Source organism: Nuphar pumila, chromosome 1 (assembly GCF_984573655.1).
Source record: "Nuphar pumila chromosome 1, dmNupPumi1.hap1.1, whole genome shotgun sequence".
NCBI classification, from domain to species: Eukaryota; Viridiplantae; Streptophyta; class Magnoliopsida; order Nymphaeales; family Nymphaeaceae; genus Nuphar; species Nuphar pumila.
The window spans coordinates 29,168,299-29,189,869 of record NC_143249.1 but is presented as its reverse complement, the minus strand read 5'-3'; the positions used below and the strand labels follow the sequence as shown (position 1 = coordinate 29,189,869).

At 35.3% G+C, this 21,571-nt stretch overlaps 1 protein-coding gene across 1 annotated transcript; it reads right to left on the bottom strand.

The window, feature by feature from the left end:
- Positions 1-7,815: 7,815 nt before the first annotated feature.
- On the bottom strand, positions 7,816-21,320 carry LOC149848531 (transcription factor TGA2-like). Its single transcript, XM_089995926.1, has 12 exons — positions 21,184-21,320; positions 20,826-20,926; positions 20,429-20,499; positions 20,077-20,301; positions 19,377-19,433; positions 19,175-19,234; positions 18,167-18,244; positions 18,033-18,075; positions 16,087-16,358; positions 13,675-13,914; positions 10,283-10,425; positions 7,816-8,184 (listed from the first exon to the last, which is right to left on the bottom strand). The coding sequence occupies exons 1-12, from the start codon at positions 21,291-21,293 to the stop codon at positions 8,097-8,099; spliced, it is 1,488 nt and encodes a 495-aa protein (XP_089852052.1). The 5' UTR covers positions 21,294-21,320; the 3' UTR covers positions 7,816-8,096.
- Between the last annotated feature and the right edge of the window lie 251 nt (positions 21,321-21,571).

Genomic DNA, 21,571 nt, shown 5'->3' with positions numbered 1-21,571 from the left:
AATCAACTAACACTGGTACCGCCAATCCATACACAATTGTTTTGGGCTGGCTGCATCAAATCCCAAGTTGAACAACCCTTATTTGCACAAGGATCTACCATACAAATCACACAACCCACTTCAAGTCAATTTTTTTGAGTTCATGAGTCAACTCTTGAGCCAAACAAAACTTAAATAACACACATGAGTTGACTCCTTTGATTAAAAAATTGACTCTTAGGCTTTAGAAGTCAACTCACAGTTTGTAGGAATCAACTCTTGTGCTTTAGAAGTCAACTCGCAGTATGCAGGATCGTCGACTCTTTGATTACATGAGTCAACTTTTATACTACAGGAGTTGACTCTTTAATTACAAAAGTCAACTCTTACACTACAACAATTGACTATTTGATTATAAGAGTCAATTATTGTGCCCCACAGAAACCAAATACATGCATGAGTCGACACTCCTGTTTTCAAGAGTTGACTCTCTGTTCCCCAAAAAACACAAACAACTAGAAAAATGAGGGAGTCAACTATAAATCTGCAGGAGTCAACCCTCAAGGACAGAACATAGAGCATGCCATGAGGGAGTCAACTCCAAATTTGTAGGAGTCGAATCCAGACAAGGCCGAACGGAAAATCTAAGTTTCAAAGCAGCAAATGTCAACAAAAATTTATGGATTCTCATCATAAAACACAATGGTGAATGATTCTAGCATAGATTTCTATGAAGAACATGTTCAAATTAGGATTTAAAATTCATACACACTTAAACACACATGTATGCTTTTGAAAACACCATTTTTTAAACATACAACAGTCATGGGCATTCAAAATTTTCAAAAAACTCAAATCTAAACATGGTTTGTCAACTTTATAAAATCAAGTAGCATACCACGAATTTCTCAACAAAAAACACTCATAATCCACACATTAAATCACCTCCCAAACATGTCAAAATTTCAAATAAGCTAGCATGGTTTCAAACAAAACTTCATTTATATGCTTACATGCCCCTAGAGGTTCATGGAGTAAAAGGATCATACCTTGATAATCGTAAGAAAACCAAAAAATCCACCAAAATAAGAGCTATAAGTACCCAAATTCGTAAAGACTCTCAGTGAGTTGGTGAATCTCCCCAAAACTCGTCGGCTAGAACCACCAAACATTTTTTTTAAAAGAATGCAGTCTTTCCTCCTCAACTAGGGTGTGAAGAATGTGTGGAAAAGATTTGCAATCAAAGAGAAAGAGAGAGAGAGAGAGAGAGAGAGTAGTGCGGATGAGGGAGACAAGAAGAAGAGTGAGGAGATGAGATAGAGTGCAAAGGGAGAGAAGTGAGAGAGGTTATGCGTAATGAGAAAGAAAGATAGATAGATTAAGTTAGGCTTAATAAAAACTATTTAACCCAAATCATTACTCTCTTAATACATCTTAAAACCAAACATGCCGATGGGGGCTGAGCTGTATATTTTAATGTCAATTGCCTTGACAAAAATAACAAAATGCCCTTGATAATTATTAAATCTTCCATCATACTCTTATGTTATCAAATTTGCCCTTTTTGCTAACATATTGACCAAGTTGCCATTACCCATAAAAACCAAGATCTTTTAAGTAAATCCCTAACCTTTTCAAAATTTACAAAGCTACTAACATATTTACCAAGCTTCCATTACCCACAAAATAGTCCTTCACCTTTTCAAAAAATTTTAGGCATGTCCCTTGCCTAAAATTTATGGTTTTATCCCTGGATCAAATCAGGTCTGATCCAAACCTGATTTTGACGATTTTAGGGTCCATCCCTTCAGAAATCTAATATTCAATAATATTAACTATGGATTGCACATAAAAACTCACATCATTATATTAAAATATAAAATACTTTAGGTTACAGAAAAGCAGGATGTTACAGTTTGTATGTGTGCACAAACATAATTTTTGTAATTACCTTGTAAAAAAAGTTACAAAGAGATATCAATCGATAATTATTGAAGGTACTCACATCTTTCTTCAAGATAGGTACGATAAAAGTCATGTTAAGCCTCAACACCGTCTTTTGTTTAGCAAAAAAGTATTTGATTTTTCTGACCACTTCCAACAATATCCCAACATGATTAACAGAACTAGACAAGTAATCTATTTAAATTAGGGGAGCTAGTACAATCCAAATTAAAAATTGCAAATTTGATTTCCTTGACCAAGACTGGAGATAGAAGACTAGTAGTTTCTTCTATCGAGACATTCAAACCTTCATCTAGGAGACTAAACATAGATTCATTCATACTACATCAAGCTAACAATTAAGAGAAAAAAATCTTAGCAGTTGATTAAAGTTGGTCATATGTCTTAAATCTCTCTCCCTCAACTTCAATCTTGAAAATGTTATTTCTTCTCCTACGATTCATGACCACAATGTGAAAAAATTTAGAGTTCAAATCTCCTTTGCCCTTATAACAAATATGGAATTTTTGGAACCAGAATAACTCCTCTTGCTGAAGTGCCTTAGCCAATTCATCCTTTACTGTGAGGACATAATCCTCTAGAAAACCATCCTTAGATGTTGCTTAGAGAACTTCTCACTACACCTGAAGGTCCTTGACCCTTTGTGAGACATTCCAAAATGTCTCACTATTACCTTTTAAACCGAATTTGAATCTACTATATCTTGTGAAGGAGTCTAAGCATTAGACATTCTTTTGGTTCGAATAGACCAACACTTCTCAACCAACTCTCTACACCTAGAATGCTTTGCCCACATATGGAAGAGGAGGTCCAACTAAGAGGAGAAGCAGTGAATAATCTAAGGTAAATTAGGGGGAAAGCTTGAGGCAGGTCTAGGAGTGAATTTACTGCAACCATGAGGGAGACACAAAACACCAGTCTAATTTGCAGAGTCACAAGTGACTCCCTTTCTCATTGTTGGTCCAGATGAACCAACCAAAAAAGAAATGCTTAAGGCATAAAGTGAGAAATGAGTGTTTAATAAGGCATTGTTTGATTCACAGAATGCATCAATTTTTCAATGATATATTTTGGCAACCTCTCTCTCTCACCCAGGTCTATCCACAAATCTTTGCACGCACCTTCTATAAGACCTTAGTTGTGTGGTTCAAACCTAAGTCAAAGGGCATGCACTGTTATGCAAAATATCACCATAAACAAATGGTTTGATCACAACATCTAGCCCTTCGCTCTTTTGATTTCTGTGTTCTAGAAATTTAGTAACACAATGCACTTGCATGCCTCTATAACTTCGGCCCCTAGAGCCCTTCTTGTAAACCTGAAAGGGGGATATATTGGGACATGTCCAATGAAGAAGTAACCCTTCAACTCAAAGGTTGCATCCCTTGGATTCATAATTACTTGTTTCTTGGAATACATGTAACCAATGGAAGTGGTTCTCCCCAATGGTTACCTCATAGCCTTATATTTTCAACATCTTCCACTTGGCCATAAAGGATAATTTGTGTTACCAAGTTTGCTCTCATTGTTACGTTTTGCACTGGTATACTTATGTTACTTGTATGCTAGATACGTATTCTGTATAATTTTCATACATACCTCATAAGACATTTATTCATAAATATCTAAGTCTTAATAGTCTCACATGTCTTAAAAGATATTATATAATCAACTTTCATATCACATGTATGTAAATAAGTCATTGATATCTAATTTTTCATTTTTATATCATGCACAAAACAACGGATTAATTATCTAATTATGAGACATAACTCACATGCCATGAAATTATCTTATGATATTAGTTATTACACTAATTATCATCCATATACTTTTCATGAACATATAAAATTTTATACTCATCCAAAACTTGTCATTTCATATATAAAGCAGAATTTTCACATGTTAACATGCATAGTAATGATTGAAACTTATTCACATACACTATGGATTTTTCATGATACCATGATATCTTTTGCTAGCACATCACCATCATGATCCAAGCCATATTTATCTCACATAGATATATGAAACTTTCAATCATCCTTTTATCATAATCCTTAGTGCAAATAATGCTTTAAACTTATGCATTCAAAATTTTAATAGAGTAAACAAACATATACTCTTATCTAGAATACCACCATGGTGAATTTCATTATGCTTTTGCTCATATATCACATATCAACAATGTTATCTTATCTCATATAATCAATTATTCATTAATCTCACATATATAAATTGGTAAACTGGGGTCTCTTAAGACATTGTATCAATATTGAATATAGTTTATACTAAATCAGTATAACATGCCCCAACTTACAAATAACAATTATATGCACATTAGTAGAAAACATTCACCATTTATATAGATTCATGACAAGTACACATACCATTTTTACTAGTAAACCAAACTTTTACTACCTATGTGCATCATTCAAAACATTAAAGAAAATCAACATTGTGCGTATTTTCAAATATGCATTTTTTATTTATCACATATTTATAAAATATGTTCTAATCAGACCTATCACTTCCTGATCATTTTGGATCGATATATATCTAGATCCAAGTCATCATGAATTGAACTATCAAATCCTTGTTGCACACCATGCATTAGCCTTATGATATTCAATTAGTTTTTTATATATTAAATAATTTAAGGAGTTTTAATTTATGATGATTGTTTATCATCATTTTCAAATAAATATTCACGTGTAAAAGCAAAACTAAATTATGTTCTTACTTTTCCCATACATATCAATGCAAAGCATCACATGTCAAATACATGTATTATTTCTTAGGACAAAACATAAGTTCTTTGATCAAAATCAATTTGGCATGAATTAGATCAAGACCTGAAAAGAGGTTCTTTTCTATCCTATCACACTGCTATAAACCCATTTTTAAGATTTTTGACATACAAAAAATTAAATAAACACATGAACCTTTAAACTATTAGTTTAGATCCATATAGAGATCTAAGAGCAAGTTCATTGGTTTTAATTCATATTCAAATCTAACTTGAGATATTCTCAGCAAGTTTATTTCAAAATACAACTATGAATCATACAAAATTTGACTATCGTTTAAATCTATATGATTTTCAACTAAGTCGAATGGATATAATATCATATTAAACCATATAACATATCTACTTGTTTATGCATTTAATCATGAGTTCTATAGGATTTTGACTATAGTCTAAATCCATGATATTAACATACTCATTCTAATGGATAAATATGGGTTATAAAATTCACTTGATATGTTATCATCAAGTTAAAATTAGTTCTTCATGCAAGGCTAGATAACTCACAAAACCATGGGTCATATAGGATTTGATTATAATCCAAATCCATTATATATATGTGAATCTAAATATATCTAACACTCAACTATTTAGACCCATCAGATAATTATGTACCAAAGCATGGATCATTCATAAAGCATAACCCTTAAGATATTTTCGAATCTCATTATATTATTTTGGATTTTACATATCCATGCCAACTTGAAATATTATTATTAGGACATTCAAAATAGGTTTGATACAAGCTTAGAGTTATGCAATTCTATAAATTTGAATTGATTATAAATCAAGTTCATTTATATATTTAATTATGGGTCATTATAATTCGACTATTGTTATAATTCATATATAATTAGGCTCAAAACTTATCCAAATCTATCATAAAATTTGAACTAATCAGAATTAATGTATCATTAAGATCTAAGCATGGATCACAAATAAAGCATATCTAATAAGACATGTAGTGCCAACAAAACATAAAACAAACATGAATCTCATACTGTCAATATGGATCCATATCTCACATGATACTCTTTTACATAGTTTAAAAAATTGCCAGGTTGATCTGGTGACTCGATTGACTCAGTCTGGATCACCCAATCACCTGGTCAAAAACCAAGTTGAACTCGACTTTAACAAAACTCAGCCAAGCCATGGGTGAGTCATGCATATATATACATATATAATATATTTTATATATAATTACATATATTATATAAAATATAATATAAATATTATGCATATTATATATGTAAATATATTATAAAAAATATCATATAATGTATATTATATATAATATATTGGTAAAATACTATAAAATGTAGATAATAATCATAAAATATACATATATTTATATATTTTATATAAAATATAAAGTTAGCATGACCTAACCCAGTCACTGAGTTGACCCAATCAAGTCATGAGTCACTCAAGAAAGAGCCGAGAGACGAGTCATCAAGTTTTAAAACCATGCGCTTTTGATCCAACATAAAATTTGGACCAAGGCTATCTAAGGCACATAGGTAAGTAAAAACATTCTTTACTTTCATTATGCTTATTCGGATATATCTCCAAACTTACTTGTGTGGGTAAGTATCTTGACTAAATTCTAATATATATTGCATAAGTTTGAGTCAAAATTTTGGTTTCTAATTCACATGGACAAACACATGATATCTAACTCATTCATCAAGATTAATTATCATTGACTTGAGCCAACTAATATAATTAAGATTAATTATCATTGATTTGAACCAACCAATATGAATGGTTAAGTGAGATTGACATGTACTATGGTTCATCTAGTTCAAGCCAAGAAGATCTAATCCTTAAAGACAATATTTAATCTAGTCCAATTTGATCAAACAAGTTCAATTAGATCAAAATGCATCAACTAAATCTATTCAAATCCAATCCTATTTGAATGAATCTAGTCCAATTTATACAATCTCAAGCAATCCATTAAGGCTCATCCAAATTGAATCATCAGAATGAGTCTAAGTAAATTTGTCTGTCATCTAATCACAATAAGCATGATTAGGCCACATTCAAACTGATTTTACATTCAATCTATCAGGTTTGAACCAATATGTTGAATCCAAACTGATTAAATATGAGTTGCGTGACTCAGACATGGTTCACTAGATCTCATATGATCTAGCCTTGAAATAACTCAACAAATATTGGATCTGTCATATACAAAACTGAGTTATTAATACTCCCAGTTTTGCATGACCAAGTACGTATTAGTACCTTTATGCAAATTGGTTTTCACAAACAGAAAAATTTTCACAGTTTGTTAAGAAAAAAAAATAATCTAGTTTTAATTGACCTCTTTTGCTAAATTTTTGTTTTTCTTTTGCATTTTTTCGTTTTTTTATGGTGACAGATTTTCACTACAATGCACACACACCGAGCATTGATATGAGAACCGACAGGGGAAACCACCTCTCTCCAATACCATTATGAGACCTTAGATGTGCTGAAGGGCAGACTCAAGTCGAAGGGCATGCACTCTTACGCAGAAAATCGCCATAGACATATAGTTTGATCACAACCTCTAGCCTTTTGTTCTTTTTATTTTTGTATTAAAAAAACTCAGTAACACAATGCACTTGCATGCCTCTATAAATCTGGCCCTTAGGGCCTTTCAAGGGAACCAGATTGGGACATATACAATAATTCAAGGGTTGCATCTCTTGAATTCAGGATTATTTGTTTCTTGAGAGACATGTAACCATTGGAGGTGGCTCTAACTAACTCTTACTTTATCGCCATATATTCCCAACACCTTCAATGTCACAATGTCATGTAAATCCATAACTCTTTTGACAACCCATGGGAGCTGGACACCATCCCAACCACCCAAAAATTTATGCAGCCCATAACCACTCTTGTCGTTTGCACCAACTTGCATTAGCTTTTCCTCACAGAAAATCTCAAACAATGCAGAAAAGTAAAGGGTTAACGGATCACACTTTTGTATTCTATTCTCAATGCCAAACGACAATTCTCTCTCTCTCTCTCTCTCTCTCTCTCTCTCTCTCTCTCTCTCTCTCTCTCTCTCTCTCTCTCTCTTTTATCATTATTCATGACTCGTGACAAATAGTACATCTCATTCTCTATAGACTTTAGATAAGTGGTCGTATTTTTCTTACATTCTTCAAGAATGGAACTCTACAACGAAACAATACAGTTTTTCTTTCTCCTTTTCTCCCATTGCTCCAAGCGGCTAAGTCGCCATTTTCTCGGATTAATTTGATAGCTTTGTGAATTTTGGCCTTCTCAACAAAAACTTCATAGGATTCCAGTGAGCCATTCTGGTTCAATATCATCATCATGATCAGAAGGTGGTGAAAAGATTCTCTGTGGGTTGGACCATTTGAAGATCAGTTGCATTCAGGATCGAATGGGCTTCTGCAACCATTGTCCTGCATGAGAATCCCCATAAATAAATGAATAAGCACATAAATGAAAGAAAGAATCAACACTTAATTTGCTTGTCATGCAGTCTGGGAGTTTTGAAGCCATGGTAGCACATTAAATAGTCCATGATCTCTGAGTCTCGACTCCCGTCCATGCGGTCATTAGGGCACCAATTCTTCAACTAGGAAGCAAGAATCTCCCTCTTTTCATATTGAGTGGATAAGTGAATATAACTATCACCTATGATTTTCCAAGTAGATTGCACAACAGACTATATATATATATAGGGTAACAAAAATATGTAAAGCAACAAAAAATATATATATATATACTTGGGTATATGCAAGCTTATGAGTGGCAATAATTGGACAAGTTTGGTTTAAAAGGCCAAATTGATACTTCAATTGTTACAGGTGGAAAAGGAGTAGGATAACTTGGATGTGTTTTACAAGAGGCCCAGCATGCAACTCCAATAGAAGATCCCGTGATTGGACCAACCCGTCCAATCATTGGATGCTAGGCATTCACACATTTGATAAGGGTATGGCTCATTGGTTTAGGGAGTATCAGGTGCAATGTGATTGCACACTTTCAGTGTGCTGCTGCACCTGATTACCGACAGTTGTAGGGGCTCAACAGGAGATTGTGGGTGATCAGGTGCAGCAACACACTTCAGGTTTACCACTTGATCTCGATCTTCATTAGGCCGAGTACTTTTGCAAAGGTACTTGGCCATGTAGTACTCGATCAATTCCACCACTCATTAAGAAAAGTCGCCACTTCAAATTTTGATAGTGTTCCTTACTCTTGCCTATGTCATCAATAATTTTAACTTCCAAACATCCTAGAAGGGGTTTCTCTGTGTAAATATATATATAAAAAAAATCTGAGTCTAGCAACCACTATTCATCATGATTTTGTAAATCAAAAGATGCATCCAACACCCAAGGCTGTAAAATGTAAATTATTTATATATATATATATATATATATATATATATATATATATATACCAAATATTGGACTTAATTGACATAGACCACCTTGAATAACCATTGGCTGTAGAAATTTTGACATAGATGTTTTTTTTAAAGAAGATAATTTTTGACATAGATACCCAAGAACAATGAGAAAAATCCACTCCAAATCAATCAATATTGAGGATATCTTTGTGATTAACGGTCATATTTATATCATGTTCAAAATCCTAATATCATTAAAAGACTTAAAAGGGACACCGATATCATTCCTTGGTTCGAGATATTAAGAGGGTACTTAAAAAAACAAGGAGAGAGAGAAGCTGACCTAACCTTTTACCTTTGGAAAGAAGGGTGACTCAAGACCCGAACCCACCCCCCACATGATCGTCCCAAGCAATAACCGCTATGACTTAAGATACCTGACTTTTTAAAAACTTTTAAGCCCTGATTGAAAACTAATCGCCGGGATGGGAAGTGGCATTTAAGAAAGTGGCAGGAGGTGGTAGCTGTCAATTCCATGCTTTAGTGTAAATACAGTATCACTTTTCATCGCAAATGCATTAATTCCCATCCCAGCTACCAGTTTCCAAACAGCTACCAGGGTGTGCAGTTTGACCAACTTTTTACTACCTATCCCAGTAACTAGATTTCAAACATAGGGTGTGTGGGTGGTTTTGCTCATTGCAAATGAGGAGAAAAAATTAAAGAAGAGGACAGTTTTTATTTTTTAATGATCAGTAACCCTCGCCGAAAACTTGTTGAGTTAATGAGCTCACCCTCCGGCGAGGTAAACATCAAGTGAGGTCACAGACAACCAATTCTTTACTGAGCCCAACAGTGAAAGACAGTGAGAATTGAACTTGAGACAAAGGGGTCAACACCTTCCCTCCAGGCCCACAACTCCGGCGACCTAGACGGTATAAGAGGACAACTTGGTCGGTTGATCTTCAATCGTTAAGGGTGATCATTTTGGTGGGGTCATTTTATTTTCACTTTGAAAATTTAAGTAGCGTCTTAAGATTAATGAGGTTTTTAGTCATTTTCTTGTTAAGGGACTGTGACAATTTGGCCATTTTGTTATTTCATGAGGGGCAAGAGAGGCAAGGGGGTGGAAGGGGACTTACTCCCTTGGGCGAGAGGCCCAGAGAGAGCTGAGAGCTCTCAGCCGGCTGTAGTACTCTCCGATCGCCAGGAAGCACCGAGCTGCCTGCCGGATTGTCAGAATCCGGCGAAGTTGGTGCAACGTCTGCTGCCTCAAGTTGTCAGCCTGCCACCGGAAAAAGCAAAAAAAAAAGTTACTAATAAAAAGAAACAAGGCAAAATAAAGGAAACACAAACTTAACAAAATGACAAAAATACCCTCTCTCTCTCTCTCTCAGGACTTGAATTGTATTTGGGTCACATGGACGAGATTTTAAATTTTTTTGCTATTTTATCGTGAAAATTCATAGTGCATAAAAATCCTGATAAAATAGCAAAAAACTCAAAAATCTTGCCTGTTTATAATAGATCATGATAACTAATATTCAATATTTTTATTATTTTCATATTTTTAATCATAAATACATCAAGTGATCAAATGAGATAGATGGATCATTACAAGAAAAACGTCAATTCGCAATGAAAATTTATGACGAAAAAAATCCATCGCAATTTTACGACGGATTAGCGAGAGAAAACGAGCCGTCCCTAAATTTGAAATTAGTTGCAAAATTTGCGATAGAATCATTCTGTCGCACAATCCGTCGCTAAGTAGGGACAGATATTATTCTGTCGCAAAATATATTAGAACTTAGCAACGGGATAACGATGGATATTATTTCATCGCAAATTAGTGTTGGTGTTGACGACTGAATTGTGCTGTCGTGAATCCGTCACTAATTTTTGATGTAAAACGTTCATCTAGGGCATGAAATTGTGTTTGCTTTCTCTCTCATCCACGTTGCTCGCCCCGACCACCTACCGCTCTCCGACGACCGCCCCGGCCACCTTCCGCTCTCCGACGATCGCCCTAGCCACCTCCCGCTCTCCAGCGACCGCCCCGGCCACCTCCCTTTCTCCGGCGATCGCCCCGACCCTCTCTGCACCCGCTCTTCCGTCGATCGCCCCCGTGTCGCTCGCCCCGGCCACCTACCGCTCTCTGGCGACCTACCCATGATATAACTGATAGCTCTTTGGTTCGAATCTCACTATTTTCTTACCTTTATTTTTATTTTATTTTTTGAAAATCAAGCTGGGGTTAGGCGGACCAATACCAGAACAACAGCTGCCCAATGTGGCAGAGGGATTCGATCCTGGGCCTTCAGCTTGACACAGGACCCCGCTTACCACATTGGATACCTTGATTATATAAACTGTAATACTAAATGCACCAAGATTTAATTTTTATTTTTTAACTTATTGCCAGATTTTTCTTTGCTATGAAAATCCCTAGAACAAGATTTTTTTACTATGGTTTGAATTAGGCTGTATTTGGAAAATGACCACTTTCAACAAATTAATGTACCTGCAAACCCGGCAGGGAAAGGATCCGATTAGAATTGATGGGTTTGAGTGGTTATTATCTATATTTGATATCTATTACATAAACAAGACTTTTGCCAATTGTGAAAATAAATACAATAAATTGGAAAAAACATGCTTAGCACTTGTTCGAGTGACTCAGAGACATTATATACTAGCAAGTGAATATGTTTTTGAAAAGCCAGCCCTAACCAGAATAATTAGTAAGTTTTACTTATAAAATTTGATTTGACCTATAAATAGCAAGTTAATATAGTCATAGATGAAGACTTAAGTCATCCATATATAAATGGGAGCCTTTAATGCTTCTGCATCCAACCGGGTCTAGAAAGATTTGGACCAGATTTTTTGAGCTGGGAAGAAGATGTGGTGGACATAGACATGACGAATAATTTGCATCGTATCTGTTTGGGATCCAAGTCAAACATAACTTTTGTGGGACCTATTCTTACACAATGCTCAAATACAAATATAGAAAGTAGGGACTTGGTTGACTCAGCCAAATTATTATATTGGAGCCTATCTTGTCAAGCTGGATCTGAGTTGGTTCCAGATAAATATAGACCTCAATGCATCATGCTAGTCAGATCCAGTGTTTAAAACCTAAATGTCACACAAGGGATCCACTCATCCAAGTAAGGGTGACTTGTGAATAGGGCTGGTAAACGAGCCAAACGAACCGAACAGGGCATGTTCGGGCTGGGCTCGTTTATTAGTGGTTTGAGTTCATGGCTCGGCTAGTCTCTCAATGAGAAGAGTTAAACACAAGCTGACTCATGTAAAAACATTCCATGTTATTTATACATAGTATATATATTTTTATATATTATACTTGAAAATATATAAGCTTTTATAAATTATACTTAGTAGTTCATATTTTATGTATATATTTTTCATTCATCCTTTTTATATATATATTTTATGCATTCTTTCTTTTATATATTACACAAAATATATATTATCCATAAAAATATAGATATTTTATCTATACGAGCACTATTGAGCTGAGCTGAGCTGAGCTGAACACCTTGTGTTGAAGCTCAACTCGTTTAAGCTAAATGAGCTGCTCGTGGCTCGACTCACCAACTATAGAAACAGAACACCAAACGAATATTCATGTTGAACCGAACCAAGCTGAGTCATGAGCAGATCTGTTCGTTTACCAGCCCTACTTGTGAACGTCACACATCATGAGTTCAAACCCCACAGGGGCATCATTTGCCACAAGATCAAAGTTGGGTGCATTATTCCCCAGTGGGTAAGGAGTAAGGGTGTCAATGGGTCGGGTTTGGTTCGGACCCAGGTGAAACCAGACTTGAACCAGATTTTCAGGTATGGTATTGGGTCCGGACCCAGGTCTAATCGGGTCTACTATAAGAGAAACCATACCCAGACCCGATAAGAACTACATGAACCAGACCCGATAAAATAATATTTTAATCAACACACAAAAAAGAGATTTAGAAAAAAAAAAGAGGTCATTTTTTTATGTAGCAGTGCTGCATGCTTAGCTCCACCATTACTGACTATCCATCTCAACTTTTCTTGAGATGGACAACACACCCTTCTCGAAAAAATGCCAAGATGGATGGAAGCAAGGCAGGTCGCTGCATGCCTACCATACAGCGACGCTGCATATAATGTGAAGTAAAAAAAAAATCAGCGAATATTATATACGGGTTTAACTCTGTTTTAATTTTGTAAAACAATGTCAAAAAAATGTACATGAGGTATTTCCATGAAAATCAAGGTAGGGTATAGGAATTTTGCGATTCAAATTTAAGACTAAGTATTTTTTCTAAATGTTTTGTCAAAACTCAAAAGAATGTTTTCTTGCCAACATTTTGAAAACGATGTTTTCTTCTTCTTTTTTTCAAAATTTTACTGAAAAAGTTATGTTGTAAAGATGCGTTTATATTATCCACCTAGTACGGGAAATGACCAAATTACCCTTGACATTATTGAAATTGGCATAGCAGCAGAAGAAGCGAACCTGTCGGACGAATCCTTCATAATTGGCAAGCTTGCCAAGGGCTATGGCCATCTGACCCATGTAGTTCCCCACATCGGGTCCTTGGCTAAGTGAACCGGAGGCGATGTTGTCGGCAAGGGCATGTTGCAGAGAGTCGAGACCCTGCAATAGTGCCTCTTCGGCTTGTTGCGATGACTGCTGGAGGCTGTAAATTCCCAAGAATTGTTGTTCCGTTAAAGGCTCCAATTGGGGTACCAATATCTACAAAGATCCAATATCCATTACGAGGTCTGATATCCCCTTAGGAAAAATAACAAAAGAGTAGGGCGAACTTGGTAATTGAAAGAATGCAAACTCAAAACCTCTAGTTAATGCCACATCTGACCAAAATGCCATTGTCAAGGGCAACTTAGTCATTTAATGAGACACAAAACCGTAGAAAGAAATACAACTGCTTTAAAAGATTCAAAGACCATGTTTGAAAGCATTATGAAACGTGGTCAACTGAACCCAACTTCATGAAACCCACAGTAGTTCACGAACTTGGACACATTCCATGCCAAATAACTGGTGTAAACTTGACTAAGTTCATGAACTTGGCCATGTTTCACGTCATACCATACATGCCCATAATGCAAAGTTTGAAGTTCATGAACTTGGTCATGTGCCGTCTGATGACAAACTTTTTGCAGATCAAATCACGAGATTATAAAGCAAGAAATCCAAGCGCTTTTGAAAGATTTGAAGGTTTGTGTTTGGCATAATCTGAAACATGGCCCAGTGAGCTCTAGAACTCATGGCAAGTTTCTTGTCCAGCCAACTTCGTGGAATCCACGGTTCATGAACTCGGTCACCGTTACATACTATGTCAAATACTCGTGTAAACTTGATCAAGTTCGTGAACTTAGCTATGTTTCACGTCATACCATACATGCACACATATATAATGGAAACTTTGGAGTTCATGAACTTGGTCATGTTCCCTTTGGTATCATAACGTTTAATTTGCTGTCTATTGTACAACCTAAGAACTTCAAAATATGGAGTTCCCTTGAAAAAATAATTTAATATCGACTATGGAGTGCAGATTTGCAGATTTGCATGATGAATTTGCTTATTTAGATGTAAAATTTTCATAATTATATTTTAGTACAATCTGCCCAATCATTTTTTTATCCCTTTTAGAAATATATTTTAATATTTAACTTTGTCCATGGAAAAACTAAATGCATAAAATATTACACGTTGATACCATATATGTAGTGTGAACATCTGCAACAAATATTTATCCTAATCAGGGATTAATTTCATTATTTACAAACAAAATCAATCGTTTGGTGTAATCAACCAGTCTTGCTGTTGTAGCCTTGGGACAATTAAGTCTATGCGATTAATACTTGTAATTTTCTATGAACAAAGGTTATTTTCAAACCATTAAAACAATTGGATACACCAAACTTATGTCGATTTCCATCTCACACCCAACTTATTTAACTGTTTATTATTTATAAAAAGCACAAATTCACGTAGGCATAACTAAAATTAATTTTGCATTTTTATTGCCTAATGAATATAACTAAAATTTCTCCAGTGTTGTTTAATCACCATCTTATTCATCCATATTCCACAGATTTTTGGTGGATCAAAAGTCTGATTACCTATTAATCCGGCTTTAATCCAATTTTTTTTTCAAGACCATGGATTTGAGAACCCCAAGTGTATGAAATCATATTGATATCAAATACTTATTCGACAAATAAGCATTTATCTCATTGGTTAAATTTTTTTATTATTAATTGTCTGAGTAGAGTATATTCCATATATAATAGGTTACCATATTTAGTCAAGCCAACTCTTTTAGCCTATATGGACTAGCGCCAAGCTAGCCATAGGAACCAAGAAATTAGGTTTTGCAGAGGGTAGGCCAAGTAAAGTGACCGCATGAAGGACACGCTCGGAGTTGGACCTATAAAGTTCACAATTCTAACGTGAAATTATGGTATTGATGTAGTTTGGTGTATATGTTACACGAGTGTATTATCACTTCAATGAGGCATAAATTAGTTGTTATGTATATATGTTAGGTTTGAGAATGAGAGCAGACTTATTGATTGGTGCATGTTTGAAGTTTCCTTTAGTAATCTCCAAAATCGCCCCAAAGGGGTTTGGCAAAGTGGGATGAGGCCCTAGGCCGGCGGTCTAGGTTCAAATCTCATGGGTGTCATTCATTGAGCAAGCCGAAGCATGGTGACTCTTTGAGGCAAGGGTTAGGCCCATGGAGTTTTAAGCTCAGGACAGCAACTGTAGATATGGCAGGCAGAGCCAGCACGGCTAGGTCTCTTATCCTGGAGGCGGTTTCTCTGTGTAAATATCAAAAAAAAAAATCTCCAAAATCACTTCAAACAAAAAAAAATACATGTCCATCTCTCTTACCTTGAGGAGTTCGGACGGCCGGAATCCGCCCATCCAAAGGAAGCAGCGCTCAGCTGGAGTCTTCCACATGCCGGAGAAGAGATGGAAGACGTCCGACTTGGCAGCGACACTTTTGAGTCGGAAGATCTCATCGTAGTGGGCAAGGTAGCCATCGACGATCACACAGAGCTCGCCGTCTGGCAGATGGGCATGAAGCCCGGCCCGGAGCTCAGACATGTGCCTCTCACCTTCTTCCAGCCATCTTGCATGTTCCATGTCAAAGAGTGCAGCACCTGAACACACACCCACACACACACACACACACACACACACACACAAAATGAACTAATTACCTTTAGGTCCCTCTATTTTCTAAAATGACCTATACATTCCTAATTAGCCAATTAAATGACCTACAAGTCTGGTGGCTTCTAACATAGAGGCTTGATAACATATAAAAAATGACCTACAAGCCGCTGATGAAGTGAAGCGCAAGGTGAATCTCACAGTGGAAAGTGCAAAGTTGAAATTTCTAATTAATATTTAAAAATGCATAACTAACCTTTCTTTCTTCCAAAATGAATCACGTTGTTTAGCAATTTCAAAAAAAATGAAATCAATGTCAAAATATATGTATATATATATATATATGTGTGTGTGTGTGTGTTTATAGCGCTTTTACTAGCTTGTCACTTTTGACAAATATTAAAATATATGTGTGTGTGTGTGTACGATGCCTTAGAAAAAAAGACAGTCGAATGCTCCTGTTTATTTTGGACATATCATGAATTTTGAAACATGAACAAGCAGCCTCTTCATTATTCTAGAAAATGACCCCTATAACCATGATTCCACATTTCCCACCAAGATCGAAAGGAATCACTTGGTAGAAGAGACATCACAAAGTCCATATATGCTAATCTTGTCCCAGGCATGTCTCATGTTGAGTTAAGAGAGTTACATAAATTTGTACTTGACTTGCCACTGTCAAGACTTCTGTTTGTTCACAGTTTTATTTTGTCCTTGATGTGAACTATTTTCTCACTAATGCTATGAAGGCAAAAAAAATTAGTTTTTCCAACTATCTGAGACTTAGGTTTGCAGCAACCCCAAGCTAAAGTAATGGGTCTGTTCCAAGAGGAGAAAAAGTTGATCACATTTTGATATTAAAAGGTTAGCTGGATGTATTTTTGGGGAAAGCCAAAGAATAGGTGTTTCTCCAAGAATTTTTCTTTATATAAGCAGTAGAAAATGCAACCACCTTTTGGGAAAACACTCAAGACTTGAAAATTATAAAAAGCAACCCGGATAATGAATTAGACTTCAGGTTTTTATCCAAATGCTTCTCCAGTATGGCTGGTCTCAACTCATGATCCACTTTGGACTCGCTTTTGTTTGCTTTCTCTTTTTTGCTTTTTGCTTTTTTTTTCCATTTTCTGAAAAAATACAAAAAAGAAATTGACAGCCAATTCTAGATGATGTAGACATGGATTGAAAAGTACTACAAATTTTTGCTCTAATCAATTTCACCAAGTATTGAGTCGCTACAAATTTCCTTTTCTCCATTTATATCCAGTAATCCAAGTACTTTCAATAACTCTACATATCGAAGATTTGAATAAAAAAAATTAGCGTAATGTAGCATAATGCTTGTCATTATCATTTTTTTATTGATGATGACGATGATAATAACTATTATGATTATTATATAGAAGGATTGACCTAAGTAAGATACACGGTCCTTTTCATAAATTATATCATATTATTCCATGCCAATAAAAAATGATATGGTTGAAGTTTGTTGCACACGTTACATGGTTGTCAAAGAGAAGGACACCTTGGCAACAATTTCGAAAAGAGAGTGGTGTCTCAAAATTTGAGGAAGTTTTGGTATATAGTATAGTATATACTGCTACGCATCTTATAAAAATAAAAAACTACTATGCACGGTATAAAGAAAATTGCACCTGAGCTAAGGTTGGCGCCACCACCTCCTGCTATGAGAAGGCCCTAGAATTATTCCAATATCATAATCTATGAGAGAAAACCAAGAAGAAAGAAATAACAAAAAGGTTAAAAAAAACAATGTGTAGCTTGAAACCTGTGATCTTGCTCTCTGGAGTTCTTGCTCCAGCTGGTTGAGCTTGACCCTGCTGTTCTCTAATTGTTGTACATAAGACTTCAACACAAAAAAGAAACCCAAAATATTAAAATAACAAGAAAAGATAAAACTACTGTGTCCATCAGATCACATATGATCTCAGTGAAACCCATTTGTTAAATTTATTACTTAACATACTAGTGGGTATTAAATATTTGAATGAACAGATTAAATTATTTGAATCCAATTAACATATAATAAAACCGACAGGGCTAACTTTCCATTTAGCAACATCTCTCTCTCTCAATCTATATATATATATATATATATATATATATATATATATATATATATATATATTCTACAGTCGACTGTACATACTATTTAATTTTAAAAATATCTTTCATGTTATTTTCAGGACTTTTGAATTATGAGATTGCATCGTCTTAGGATTATTAAGAGTTTCAAAAATCAATAATTTATAATATGCTAAAATTTCAGGATTCAAAAAATCAATGACTCTATATATATATAGAGAGATTTTCATGATTTTTTTGTTCTTTTCTCTTGAATCTAACTGTAAGGATGTGATCTACATGATTGGTTTGATAAGAACCGGCTCTTGGATCATCTGATTTTGATGCAATAAATTTTTTTAAGGCTTTAAAATCAATGGCTCATAATCTTCATAAATATTCAAGCATTCAAAGATCACATTTTTTTCATCAAAATACATGATCCAATGGTTGATTCCTAGCAAATTCACCATGCCAAGCACATCCACATATTTGGATTTGCAAAAAAAAGTATTGGAAATGCCTATATTTTTAGTTCTCATATTTCAGTTTTCATATTTATATATATATCGAAAACAACAATAATATTATACATCTTTGACAATACATTTCGAGAAGAGTTAAACTTAAAAAAAAATGGTTACGCTGTTTGGCCTTTTCTACACTAATCATCCATGCGTATTCTATAACCAGAAAAAACATAAAAGCCCACCTTCTTTCTCAGTCGGCTCTTTCTTGCCGCTTCCCTATTCTGAGCCAACCGTCTCAAAGTCTGGAGACAAACCAGTCAAAAGTCACAGTTCGTGTTGGAACTCGAGATCACGAAATTCAAGAAATAATAATCATACAAACCAACAAACAGACGAATAAAAACTCAAATAAGAAAAAAATTGTTTTTATATCTTTATGATCACCTTGGCATCCAAAGTTTTGGATCCATCTTTCTCTGAACTTGAGGCGGCAACCTTCTTCTGTAAAATAAAATAAACAAGATGAGAAAAAAACTTATCCAGATAAGTACAAAAATAAAAGTTAATGCTTTGAATCATATTTTACTGGATATGAGTTTCAGGTTATTGAGTTTTGAGATTTTGGTAAATAATAGAACTACCAAAAACCAAAGAAAGATTATGCTGAGGGTTTTACCATTATCTAGAAAAGGCTTGAGGGCTTCAAAAAGGTCATATCATAGTTTTATAATGATGGTGATGCTGATGATGATTCATCACCTTCATATAATATTATTAACAATATGAAAAATAATATTAATAATAAGACAAAATATTATTGAGAAAATGGTGCTGTCTAATATTTTCTTTAAAAAACTTTAGGCTGTGGGGTCTTGCGTGATCAAGATAACAAAAGAAACAATAAGAATATAATAGTAACAAAAGCCAAACGAAGTTGCTCTGGGAAATTATTTTCTCAAATAAGAAAACAAAAAGGTTTGATGAAACTTGGATGGATGATAGTCTATTGGTTATGCAGTCTACAACAACAGTAACCATAGTAATAAAAACAGGAGTAAAAGGGAGAGTGGATTTGTTAAGAATGCATGTTTTTTAGTTGAAACAGAAAAGAAGAAAATTTTCAAAAGGAAGAAAGCAAAAGAACCTTGTCTAGAGACTTGAATTGATTGTTGGGAGCTGTTGGTGTGGATGATGGGGTCCAGGAAGAATCAGGGGCCATCTCTCCTTGGGGGTTCTGCTGGTGCTCAGAGTGGTCCGACGCTTTTCTACTGATTGGAGACTCTTGTTCAAGCTGTGCATCTGTTGCTTTGCAGGAAGCCGTGTTCTGAGCAGAACCAGAATCTGTACTCGCTGCTGACTGTGAATTGGTCTGCCAAATATTCCAGCCTCCCTTTGATCACAATATTCACCCTCTCAAAATGGAATGTCCCATACATTTTGCTAAGGAAATCAAGATAGACAAGAAAGAAAATTAGGGGACTAGTACTACTACTAACCTTCGGTGGTGGCTGAAATCTCATAGGCCATGAGGGGAAGATCTCCAAAGTTGGTCTAACGCCTAAAAATGCTGAAAAAAGGGAATGACTCGGTTCTCCAATAAAAAATTAAAGAAGGAAAGGAAAAAATGAAATACAAGGTTGGTATTAGATAATTTTTTAGAGCCTCAAATGAGAGAGAGAGAGAGAGAGTCTGATATTTCTTTCCATGTTTGTTGTATCATGCCATTCAAGTTCTCTGACTTGGAATGATTACCATGACCAAAGAGGAATGCTGCCCCCTGTTCCAATTTTCAAACTAGTTACAGACCTCTCTCTCTCTTTCTCAGCTGGCAGTTACAGGAAACGTCATCAGAGGAGGAAAAAGGAGAAAAGGGGAAAAGGATTGAACACCCACGCTTTCTGTCTCCATCATCTCCTGTCCCTGCTCCATGAAAAATCTTGGGCATGAGAGCCTGCTCCAGCTCCCCAAAATCATAAGCGGATCCATGTTGATCACTATCACAAGCAACCAGAGCAACAATAGAAAAGAAGCAAGTATCAAAGAAGAGAGAGAGAGAACTATGCATGACAAAAGCGGAGAAAATCTAGAATTGGATTCTTTAAGCAAAAAAAATTTTGGCTAAAGAAATACCATGCAGAATTAATAGGTTGAATTGGCAATCTACATAATCCCATAAAAATTCATGAAAAGGAATAAAGATGGAGGATATCTTTTAACAAGGAAGAAGAATAATTTGCTGAACAAGCAGTACATGAAGTTTGGCTGGGGAGGAGTGATCCCATGAAAGACTTCATACACCATATGCTGATTTGAAGGCTCTGGCTCTGGAAAATCAGGCTGGGCAACTCTGTTACTCGCCATGCAATGACTACAATCTCTTCATCTCTTATCTTTGGGGTCTCTCTCTCTCTCTCTCTCTCTCTCTCTCTCTCTCTCTCTTCCAAATCCTTAAATCCTCAAGTGATATCACCCCAATGAAACTTCTCTGCTTCTTGACTTCATCAAACTGTTCAAAGAAGAAAAACCTAGACCACCTTACGATGATGATGGTTACGATGGTATCTCTCCTTTTCTCCTCTTGATTTTTGTGCCTTGGCTTCTCTCGTGTGTTCTGTTGGGCTTTTAACCTCATGGCATAA

What these genes read in the sequence shown, in the direction of transcription:
- LOC149848531 (XM_089995926.1), bottom strand. Translation starts at nt 21,293, where the DNA reads ATGGCGAGTAACAGAGTTGCCCAGCCTGATTTTCCAGAGCCAGAGCCT. An exon ending in CCAAAACTTTGGATGCCAAG is followed by an intron (nt 19,235 to 19,376) that starts GTGATCATAAAG and finishes GTTTGTCTCCAG; the next exon opens with ACTTTGAGACGGTTGGCTCA. An exon ending in ATGAAGGATTCGTCCGACAG is followed by an intron (nt 10,426 to 13,674) that starts GTTCGCTTCTTC and finishes TTCCGGTGGCAG; the next exon opens with GCTGACAACTTGAGGCAGCA.